The sequence below is a fragment of the Hermetia illucens genome, chromosome 3 (assembly GCF_905115235.1).
Source record: "Hermetia illucens chromosome 3, iHerIll2.2.curated.20191125, whole genome shotgun sequence".
In the NCBI taxonomy this organism is placed as follows: Eukaryota; Metazoa; Arthropoda; class Insecta; order Diptera; family Stratiomyidae; genus Hermetia; species Hermetia illucens.
Window position 1 is genome coordinate 60,415,550 of NC_051851.1, and position 12,529 is coordinate 60,428,078.

The 12,529-nt window shown below is 39.9% G+C and overlaps 1 protein-coding gene across 1 annotated transcript in view; it reads right to left on the reverse strand.

Annotated features, from left to right (window-relative positions):
* Positions 1 to 4,849: 4,849 nt before the first annotated feature.
* Positions 4,850 to 12,529, reverse strand: part of LOC119653130 — a 50,220-nt gene continuing 42,540 nt past the window's right edge. Inside the window, exon 6 of the mRNA XM_038057658.1 lies at positions 4,850 to 6,469. Within this exon, the coding sequence (XP_037913586.1) occupies positions 6,059 to 6,469 (411 nt within the window). The 3' untranslated portion in view covers positions 4,850 to 6,058. The remainder of the gene's footprint in view (positions 6,470 to 12,529) is intronic.

The window sequence follows — 12,529 nt, forward strand, 5'->3', positions numbered from 1 at the left end:
CATTTCACGTGAATTTTTTGGAGTTCAAGGCGATGACGTCATCGTCATATAAAGTGAATTTATATGAACACCGGGGTCCATGAGGACATTTTAGTTTTGCTTTTTTGGGCATTGGTATATCAACTTCAATTGCTCGAGACAGATATCTTCATCTATATGTGGTGTAATGAAATGTGGTGGTGAAAGGGTAGTATAGGTCCCAGGGCGAAACGTGGATTGGTAACCACGATAGAGCATAAAACCTGGAAAACGCCTGCTGAACCAACAACAACAGCTCTACTACCAAACCCTAGCTCCACCTCCACGGGGTGACCGCTGGGAGCTCTTTCTTAACGAAACGCTGCAGACAGAGAAAGATGAAGGCGCTTAAAAACGGGACAAATTGTACCAACTTGTCCTCCAGGTTGGGGGCTGGGTAGGGCTCACAACCCTATATAGAAAACAATTTCTTAAGAAGCCACAGCAGGAGCCTCGGATTGGACGGATTACAAAACGACGAACCCGGCAACGACAAAGGAAAAGGGATTTGGGCATTTTTTCATTAACGTGCGCTCCCTGTATAGAGACGAAGCTGCTGAGCAGCTAGCCGATACTCTGTCTCAATATAGGGTTGATGTAACAGTGTTATAGGAGATGCGTTGGACAGGGACCAATTTCTTGGAGAAGAGTCGCTACACCAGGAGGGGTATACATGCGCCTCTCCAGACGTGACCACTTTCAATCAAATTGGCCACGTGTTGATCGAACGCCGCCACCTCTCAGCCTTGGTGAATGTCAGAACATATAGGGGGGCCAATATAGACTCGGATTACTATCTTTCTACTACTCCGAGCTTGAATAACAACACTACCCAGAATCCCCTCTGACAATCAGGTGGGAGTTAACACTGAAGCCATCTACAAGACAGCCCTCCGCGACACCTATAAGAGCGAAATGGATGCCCCAATAACCGCAGTCAACAGAGGACCTGGGGATGAAGCATCAACAAATGATCTTCACAACTACCTGAAGAACGTTATCATTGATACGGCCGCAAACATACTTGGCCCCAGCCGCAAAAGGAGTCGAAATGGCTGGTTTGACGATGAATGTAAGCTAGCAATGGAACGCAAGAATGCCGCATACCGAGTAATGTTGCATTCTTAAAGAACACGAGCACGCAAAGAGACTTAACACGAACTCTGTCGAGCGGAGAAGCGACTTTACAATTGGAAAAGGAAGCCTGGGAGAACCAACAAATCTGTGAACTAGAAAAGTACAGCAGCAGGGTAAATCAGCAGGATGAAGCCTTATTCATCTCGATGCTCATCCTGCCGAGACAAAGAGGGAAATCTGATTTCCGACAGAATGGGCATATTGGAGCGATGGGTTGAGTACTTTGATGAGCTACTGAACAACCAGAACATCGGCGAGTTGGAGGTCCCGCCAACTGATGACGACGCACAAATACTGCATCACCAAATATAAGAGAAAAAGTCCATGCAATTCATCAGGTAAAAAATAATATGGCGCCAGGAGCCGATGGAATTACAACCGAATTGGATAAATATGGAGGCGACCAGTTACACCAAGTGGTTCATCAACTTGTGCTGAAGGTATGGGGTAGCGAATCAATGCCTGATGATTGGCAACGATGCATTATATGTCTCATTCATATAAAGGTAGATATCACCTAGTGCAGCAATTATAAAGGTATCACATTACTGAGTAACATCTATCTATATTCTGCGCTATTTTGCTAGGCAGGATAGCCCCATACGCCCATAACATCATTGGCCTATACCAAAGAGGCTTCACTCCAGGCAAATGAGCAACAGATCAGATTTTCTCTCTGCGCAAGCGATGGAAAAACTGCTGGAATATGGATACTAGTTGCACCAGCTATTCATCGACTTTAAAGGCGCTTATGATAGCATAGCCAGGGTAAATAGCATGACCATGAGAAAATTTGGTATCTCGACGAAATTGATAAGACTGACTAGGCTGACCCTGACTAATGTGCGAGGTCAGATAAAAGCAGCAGGATCACTCTCAAGACCATTCGACGTGAATGACGGTCTAAGACAAGGGGATGCCCTATTATGCGTCCTCTTTAACCTGCCTCTCGAGAAAGTGATCCGTGATGCTGCGGTACATGCAAGGGGTATGATCCTCTTTAAGTCAACCCAACTACTGGCCTATGCTGACGATATCGACATCATGGGAAGGACCACCCAAGACGTACAAACTGCGTTCATTCAGATCGTGCAGGCGGCGCGAGATCTTGGGCTGCACATTAATGAATGCAAGACAAAATATATGGTGGCAACGTCAGCACCTAAAACCAACCAACCAACAACATCAAACCGCACTGGTCAAACGGGAAGAATAAAGATAGGAGAATACAACTTTCAGACCGTTGAAAATCTCTCCTATCTAGGGTTGAAAATTACAACCGATAACAGCTACGATGATGAAATCCGCGCACGGTTTTTGTCAGCCCACAGAGTCTATTTCAATTTACAAAAACTATTCCGCTCGAAATGTATCACCATAGGGTCAAAGCTCTTACTGTACAAGACAATGATCTTGCCAGTCCTCATGTATTCCTCGGAATTGCGAACTATTGGCCACGTTCGAGAGAAGAATCCTCCGACCCCTACATGAGGATGGACGATTCCGTAGCCTACATAATGACGAAATCTGTGAGCGATGCCATGACCGTCCGGTTGTGGATAAAATCCGGCTCAATAGGGTACGGCGGGCGGGTCACTTAATCCGTAAGGATGAAGGCGATCCAGTCCAAAAAGTCTAAAAAGTGTCTATGGTAGAAAAAGAAGACGAGGCAGACCCTGCCTGAGATGGAGCGATGGCATAGGTCACGACACTGGACAGCTTTTAGGGATATCGAATTGGTGGACCTCGGCACAAAACCGGGATGTCTGGAGTTCCTTATTAAGGCAGGCCTAGACCGGATACCGGTTGTTGCGCCGTTGATGATGATGTTGATTAGGGGCATCAATAGAAGCTAACTAGTTTAACAACTACCTTTTAGTGTTAATCCTTTCATAATATTTGAAGGTATTATTATAAATATTTTCTCATTGCTCTCGCTTTACCTTTTCTGAATTTTCACGTGTTTGCGTAATAAAACTATTAAATTCTGTGTCTGGAAAAAAAGATCCCCATCATCATCATCATCATCAACGACGCAACAACCGGTATTCGGTCTAGGCTTGAATTAGTGAACCTGGGCAAATCAATCGCGGCGCGTTGTTTTAATCGCCCGCGGTTGAGAATAAATTTACAAGTTTTGTCGGCTTGGAAAAGATCGCTTTTGCATGAGATTTACTGATTTCGTGAAGTTAATCCTCTAAGCAATTTCAATGTTTTCGCAATTCTCCTTTTTCGAATTTAGTTGCTTAGGTTATTGGTAGATTTTAACTATCAGGTAAAAATAAAGTCTTAACGAATCTTTCGGCACAATTTTCCAGAATATTGACTATAATTTAATATATTAATTTCACCTTCAGTGGTACTTTCATCGCAAAAGTCTGGCAACACGTCGCCCTTTAGGGTTTTTTGATAAGAACAATTCTATAATTATAATCAGCTGGACGTCTTTCCGCTTCCCATTAGCGTGTACTATGCTCTTAGCTAGCCTGATTCACCACTGAAGTCCACAAAAAACTTCGTCAAAATCATCCTGGCATTCTATCTCCTGAATATCGCGCGGACTTTGTTTTTTTCAAAACTTTGCATTCCTCGGTCAATTCTTTAATACTTGCGTCCAGGAAAGAATAGTTAACCGAGGTTAAAGCTTCACTATAATGCGAAAACTTCAAACCATTCTAATCTTGTATTCACAACTCCTGAAATGAAGCGCTAACTTCTCCACTAACCTAAAGCCCCCCTCACTACCAACTATCTTGTTATTTACTCCGATGCCACTTCGACAACAGTCTCGAAAGTAGCCATTTTCCTAGCCTGTGGAAAGGGACTGTTATCCCCATTCACAAAATTGGTGATCACTTTCTTGTTGGCAGTCCTCCTATGGTCTTATTTCGCTCCTCCCTTCCTCTGTCCAAATTTTGGGGAGGTGTTTTTGTGATTGGTTGGTCGCCTATATTGGTCATCTCTTAGCGAAAGAGCAAGGTTTGCTAAACGTGAGTGCTCTGCTTCCAAGTTGCTCGATTTTGCCAATTTTTGTATCACTTGTAACATGGCTTACATCTTACCTTTCCAACTGATTCTACCGCGGCTGATTTGATGGCTGCTCATTTCGTCCGTTTCCCAATTCTCAAGCTCTGTTCTGACCTCTTAATTCTTATTCTTAATCAACGATTTGAAAAAAAATATTTCCAAAACGTACCGTTACACAAAATGCATATATGGCAGGGTCAATTTATAAGGAAAACAAGGACAAAAAGTAATATTTAAGAATTTACTATAATACGTATGAACAGTATTAAAAAATAGGTGTTTGGGGTTTCCTGAAATTTAAAAGTGATAAGGGTTTGTGATAAAAATGTCAGATGCGAATTAAATTGATAATACATAAATGAAGATTTGAAATACGCTAATATTCTTATGCTCTATGAAGTAAGGATGGTAATGAAGATTTTGAAAGGATGATAATCAAGGTGCTAAAAGATTAAAGATTAAATGAGCCTTCACGTCAGGTCATTGCAGGACGAAGGCAAAACGAAATATTGTACTTGCTTTGAAATGACAGATGTCGCAAGGTATTCGAAGTATGTTTTTTGATCAGTATATGTTTGTACTTACCTGTCTTCATTCCTAGAAACAAATATGAAATGAGAAGTTCTAAGGAAGTAGTTTTTCTAAAACAATTGATAAATTATTTTCCTTCATTTATTTAATTACAAAAATTTTACACAATATTTTTTCTGATTATTGCAAGACGAGTATGTATTTATGATCTGCGCACTGTACTCTGACTACAACATAATTCTTAATAATTTCTTTTGAATGACGATGCATTTGCTACCATGCTCTGACCTTGTAAACGCATAAGCTTAGTGCATTACTATCATATTTTTTTTATATTATATATTTCCAAATAGATTCTCATACAAGGCCCGATTTACAAATATCCCTAGAGACTATGTCTAGTTTCAAACACAACATTTACCTTTGTTTGCATTATTTTATTTATTAATCTTCAAATTCTTACGCTAAATATACTATGTGTAACTGTACAATTACGTTTTAATTCATTTTGAACTTTTTTTTGGGTTAAAATTTGATTTTTATTTACTGCAGTTTCTTTTTATTCCGGGCCATTCCTAGTGCGAGTACGCTCAGCAGTGTGAACGAGGGTTCTTATCATGTTCAGAAGTACATACATATGAACAAGGACGTCGTATGAAAATAATCTTATTTATCACAAATGTTTTTGAAAAGAAATGAAGGATAAGATGAACATAAAAATTCAACTACTAGAGTGTCTTCCATTTTTTAAGCTCCTCAAAGCCACCATATACTTTTTAAAAATTTTGCAAACACTTGAAATTTAGGTATTCCCAAAGTCTGAAATTGTACAATTTTAAAGAAAATTTCAGTTACTAAATAAAAACTTGCCACAAATTAAATACCGATTTGTATTCAGTTACAACTAATTTGTCGGAACGTAGATTGTCGTGTTTTTTATGCCAGTTAAGGTGAAAACTTAGTATTGTGGTGGTTGAGATATTGATAAATCGTTTATGCTTCTATCTCAGAAATTAATTTAAGATGGAAATTAGTTTGGTAGATATCTAAGATTAATGGGAGTGCGATGCTTTTGAACACCGACAGAGTAGCTCCAATATATAACTTTAGTGCAAGGCTAAAATCAACACGTCCCACGGAGACAAATATAATATCTGAAACTATGGCAGGATGTTATCAATTCAGCTCATGAACTCTTGAATTCGATTTGATTTGGCTCTGCGTTCCTATTTTGATTTGTTTCTATCTCATCTCTACGACCCTCCCAATTAAAAAACATCAGCATTGTAGCAGAATGAACAAAGTCATAACTGATTGCGAAATTATCTAAAGATGAACCCAAGTCTCACAGCATCACAAGGAGTACACTGAAAAACAACGTCGCTACTAATGATTGTATTGTGTCAATTAAATTATGCTTAAATTTAAAAATTAACGATTCTCTGTGGTGGTTTGCAACTCCACCAGTCAGAGGTGAATTGTCCGGGTCTCCTCGATTCCCTCGCTGATCTATGGTGGGGCTGACTTTTCCACCGTCATGCCAGAATGCTTCTCGCGGGTCCCAAAGAACAAAAAGTTCGACTTGAGCTGCTCCTCGGTACAGGCTGTAAATATTTGTTTCACAGCGCACTATCAATTTTCGGTTTGACGGTGTCAAAATATGATTGTCCACTTGGACCAGCAGCTCAGACCAGGATTCCGTCATGCTTACAGCGTTCAAAAAGTCGTTGGTGTCCCTCAATCCGAAATGGGTCGGCTGTTATGAAAAATGGAAGAAGTGATTAGTTTATAAAATATATGCCATGCAAACTTTTCTTAATGAATTGGCGAGATACTGTAGGTGCTTTTACATCTGTTGTTCCTAAAATCTATTTTATATCAAAGCATCCATTTCAACAGTTGCCGCCTCTTGTCCTTTTCCTACTATTTAGAAGACAAAAGAAAACACGCCAATTACGAAAAGCTGACATTGAGCTTGAATACAATCTCCCAAAAAAATGCGAAGACCTTGGAAGGCAAAAAACGTCTAGGTCGGAAGCAAGCAGAAGAACTCTAAATAGAGGCAGTCAGGTGGAAAAATTAATGAAGGATGGTGAAGGTTGTCGGAAAAAAGTAGGTTAATTAAGAATTAATGTTACTAAAGGAGTAGAAATGCTAATAAAGTGTCTAGAAATTGTTGAAAATGTTTGATCCTAGACAACAAATATTCGAATATTCGCATTACCTATTATTAAGGAAATGTATGTACAAGCAAATGTCCGAGTGAGTTGTTTTGGAAAATTCAATGAATTTTCCTTCATGGTTTTGTGACCAGACACCATCACTCGACCAAGTGCTGAGCGCGCTCGATGGATTTGCCGGCAACTTTCTTTTACCCAAACAACGATATCCAGCGGAAAACTCTGCTTCGAAGTTATTAAAAAGAAAGTGAACAGGGACGCAAAGGAAAGTGTGGCATTCGGCTCGAACCGCGTACTGGCGAATTTTTCGAATGTACGAAACGGTAGATCGAGCAACTCGTCGCTGTCGTATTGACATTTCTCGGACATCTAACCCTTGCAGAGCCGAGCCACACTTATCGTTAGTCCGCTAGTTACGAGCAGGCAGTTATCACCAACCGCGCAAAATTCTTCCTGGAAGGTAATCCGCATTGTGTCCGTGAAACCAGTTCAGTGGGAGTCTTAGGACGGAAAGTGCTAACAGCTTCAGTCAGTGGAAAATCCGTCAAAATTTTAGTCCCGACATCACCATTGATACCTGGTATCAATCGCTTCAGTCAGTGGAAAATGCGTCAAAATTTCAGTCCCGATATCACCCGATCGTATCAGTCGCGAAAAAAGGAGCGGTTGGTTCAACGATGCAAGTACGGTAGCAACCAAACGGAAGAATGTTGCATACCGGGCAATGCTGCAATTTCAAAGAACGCGGGCATCTGAACAGACTTATAATGAACTCCGTCGAGTGGATAAACGACTTCACTAACAGAAAAAGGAAGACTGGGAGAACCAACAAGTCTGTGAACTCCAGAAGTACAGGGGACAACTGCACCAGACGCGACAGTTTTACCAACAAGTCAGCAAGAGAAGTCTTATACACCTCCGCGCTCATCCTGTCGATACAAAGAGGGAATTCTGATTTTTAATTTTTTTTTTTTTTTTTTTTATTCAACATTTTAATTAATTACAGCAGGAATTAGATCATTACTAGCTTACTTTGTTACAATTCTTAACCTAGGATTTAAGCGCTAATAGTGCCAGTGCATCTGTGAGCTTTTTGTTTAAAGATTTAAAAATGGCCTCAAAGCATCATTTCTCAGGATTCAGGGTTACACCTGTGGAGATTTAGCACTGCCCGAGCTGATTATGTTGGATATGTTGGTTATGTATCTCTTTTTCAGGCTCCTGCGATAGTCCTTATAGATCTGATATCCAAAGGAAATGCCGACAAGCGATGTTAATATGATTAAGATAAGTTTAATTTGTTTTGACTGGACGTCTACCGGTATTGTCGACTTGTTTGGTTTGGCCGCCACCCATGTTCTTTGTGGTCTGTTGTTTGCTAATTGAAGCGGGTCTGTTCTGTTTAGTCTTATATACGGTCTGCTTTTAAGTATATTTCTTGCAGTTACATTACGATGGGTCTGTAGTTTATTAAGGTATTTACTGCTAACTTTCATGGCCTCGGCCTCAATCGTTGCGATATTTGTGTCACGTTGTATGATTTTATTATGATATTTACGTAATTTGGTGCGCCAAGTATTGCGCGAATAATTTTTGTTTGAGTTCTTTGAATAATCGCTAAGTTGGATTTTTTTGCCGAGGCCCATAGTTGCAGTCCATATGTCCATATTGGTTTTAGTACCGTTTTGTAAATCAAAATTTTTGTTGTTGTGTTCAACTTTGATTTTTTGTTTAGTAGCCAGTATAGTTTCCTAAATTGTATGTTTATTTGTTCTCGTTTTTTGTTAATGTGCGTCTTCCATGTAAGTCGTCTGTCAAGGTGCATACCGAGATACTTGATTACTTTCGTTTGTTGGATTGGTTTGTTATTTATGACAATTGGTTTGCATGTTCTTTTCCTCAGGGTAAAGGTAATCTGTTGGGTTTTTGCTTGGTTTATTTTTATTTTCCATTTATCTGCCCAATCTAGGATTTTGTTTGTTAGTTCTTGTAGTACCCTTGAGGCAGTTTGCGGATTTATATGGGAAAAGAGTATTGCAGTGTCGTCTGCGAATGTGGTTGTTAATATTTTTGCACATGTTGGAAGACCAAAAGTGTATAGTAAGTAGAGAATTGGGCCAAGGACCCTACCTTGGGGCACCCCAGCTTTTATCAGATATTTTCTGCTTAGAGCCTCTTTGTATTTGACCTTGAAGGTCCGTCCTTGAAGGTAACTGAAGAGGATTTTGTGAAATTTCGTGGGGAGGTACCTGGCTATTTTGAGGAAGAGGCCCTGATGCCAAACCTTATCAAATGCTTGGGAAATGTCGAGGAAGAGTCCTATGCAATATTTTTTCTCTTCAAGGGCCAGTTTGATATAATTAGTGATTTTGTGAATTTGTTCAATGGTACTATGACCGCTTCTGAACCCAAATTGATGGTCGGGTATTATTCCATTTTCTTCTAGGGAGGATAGAAGCTTATCTAACAAAAGTCTTTCAAAGAGTTTGGATAGAACTGGCCTGTAGGATGAGACTATAGATGGGTCCTTGCCGGGCTTTGGGATCATTGTAACTCTAGCATGCCTCCAACTGTTTGGATAATAGTTTAAGCGTAGAATTGCGTTGAAGATGTGTAAGATGGTTACTAATCCCATTATAGGTAATTTGTTGAGCATCTTTCCAGTGATACGATCATGTCCTGGGGCTTTATTGGGGTTTATTTCGGAAAGTTTGCTACGTAGCTGGGAGAGTGAGAATTTCAAGGGCCTTCCCTCATGTATGGTCGGTGAGTCTATGTTTGGTTCAAGATCCGTGTCCTCTTGGCTGAAAACTTCGGCTAAGTGCTTAGCAATTTTTTTTTGATTTTTAATAGAATGGGAATATGGGAGCGATGGGCTGAACACTTTGATCAACTGCTCAATAACCAAAATATCGTGAGCTGGAGGTCTCGCCCGAAGAAGCCAGCATGGAAGAAACAGTTTGTGCAATTCATGGGCTTAAACACTATTAGTCGCCAGGAGACGATGAAATTTCAACCGAATTGGTTAAATATAGAGGCAACCAACTACAAAAAGCGGTTCATCAATTTATGATCAAGGTTTCGGACAGCGAATCAATGTCTGACGATTGGTAACGAGGCATTATCTGTCCCATACGTAAACAAGTCAGGAAACTGGAAGCTTGACGTTTCAGGTATGAAAGGTTTTGTGTTGCCCTATGTGAGAAGCAACGAGTGCATGGGAGTTCCGTGTGCACATGATTAAAAATTCCATTGCTCTCTATTTTTTAGAAAGCAATTTAAATGAACTATTTGGTGGAAAGCACTGTGTTGATAATAGTCAACTTCACATGGTTCACACTCGGAGTTTAATATTATTAGCAAATGGGAAGAACTTAACCTTGAACAGATACAAACAAGTCAGAATGCCGGACGTTTTGTGTTCTTCTTATGCAAGAAACTTCAACGGACATTTTTCTATCTGTATATAGCTACAAATTCAAAATATTCATTCATTCATTTTTAAGGTTTTGTGTGAAACAAAACCTTATTAGAATCGAGACGGTGTCTGTCTGTCGGTCTGTCCGTCTGTCTGTCTGTCTGTCTGTCTGTCTGTCTGTCTGTCTGTCACACCCGATTTATTCGGAAACGGCTAGATTGTCACGAAAATTGGTGAGAGTATGTAATCTGGTGATCCCTTTACATGCAGTAAGTGGCGCCATATTGTGTTAAGTTTAAGGGGGGCTCCCCGTACATGTGAATGGAGGGTGCAAATTTCTTTTTCACAGAATGTAGCCATGTAGGGTATCAAATGAAAGGTCTCAATTATTACTTTTCGAATCTTGATATTGGGTGAAACGTAGGGGAGTGAGGGTTCAAAATATGACCCACAAAAAGTGTAACAGGTCTCGTTCTCGGAACCTATACAACCGAAAAATCTGAAAAAAATCACAATGGTGCATCTCTACGAAATCTAGGCCTCAAAATATATCCGGTTCCGATATCTGCACAAATAAAGTTAATAATAGTATATTTCCACATTTTAGAAATTTACCCGGCACTCACTCTTATGTTCATCCCAGGAGTACAAAATTTGGCATGCCTGTAACGAAGAATATAATGCACAGTTTGGTCAAGTTTGAAGAAAATCCAACCATTATTAACAAAGTTATAGGGGGTGAAATTTTACAATCTTTTGTGAATTTCGTGGACTCTACAACCTGCATGACGTCATTATCAATACCACAACGAAATGAGTTCTTATGAATTGGGTCGCAGAGAATTATTTTGTTTTAGTTTTTTAGGTATTTGTCAGCCAGACATGTGTGTATGTAGGTATATAATATATGCGTGCTAATGAACTTTGCGGGTAGTGCCTAATTCAAATAGATATAAGAAGTAAATCGGAAATATGGGTGCGATCAATTTATATACGTGCATATATGTGTACAGTATTCGGTAATAAGCAGTTTGTTTGTTTAGGGTGAGCGTGATATCTATGGCTGCAATATGTACGTATGTCTCGTAGTTTGGAAAAATATGAAGGATTATGTTGGATTTGTAGCTATATACGTGCGTTGTGCGTTGAAGTTTCTTCCATAAGATGAACACAAAACCTTTATACCCGAAGCACGAGCTTCCGGTATTCCGATTTGTTTCCTTGTAGTTTGGAAAAGACATAATTACATGTTACAGCCATAGATATTTTCCTCACCCTAAACAAATAAACTGCCTATTTGCGAATACTGTACATATCTATGCGCGTATATAAAATGATCGTGTTGATGAATTGGTATGGGATGATGCCGTCATATACGTCGTAGAATGCACGAACTTCACAAAAAATGGCAAAGTTTCAATCCCTATAACTTTGTTAATAATAATTGGATTTTTTTCAAACTTGACCAAATTGTGCATGTTATCCCTGACACCCATGCCAAAATTTGTTCTTCTGTTATCAACTTTATTTGTACAGATATTGGAACCGAATGTATTTTGAGGCCTAGATTTCGTAGAAATGCACTACTGTGATTTTTTTTAGATTTTTCGGTTGGATAGGTCCTGAGAACGGGAGCTGTTACACTTTTTGACGGTCATATTTTAAACCCTCACTCCCCTATGTTTGACCCGATATCAAATATGGAAACAGTTTCGGAAAGTACTAATTGAGCCCTTTCATTTGATGGCCACATTCTATGAAAAAAATTTTGTACCCTCCAATCACATGTATGGAGAGTCCCCCTTAAACTTAACCTTAGCCTCACTTGTTGCATGTAAAGGAAACAACAGATCACACGGTCCTGCCGTTTCCAAATAAATCGGGTGTGCCAGACATAAAGACAGGCTGACAGACAGACAAACAGTAAGTAAGACAGTGGGAGAGTAAGCCCCACGATCTACATAAGAAGATCGAGTCATCACTGGCCAAAGTAGCGGAGGTAACGGTAAGGACTCCTTGCTAATTGAATGCAAGGACCTAAACGCAGTCACCACAAAAGTGGAGATCTGCGAGGCCTTAAAGATTCAACTCGGGCTAGATTCGATCTTTGAGTCCAATGTGATAAGGCTCTGTAATGCATATGGTGGTACTCAGGCGGCCACAATAGCCTTACCATTCAAAGCAGCAAAAAAGGCTATTACTGTCGGCAAAATACGCG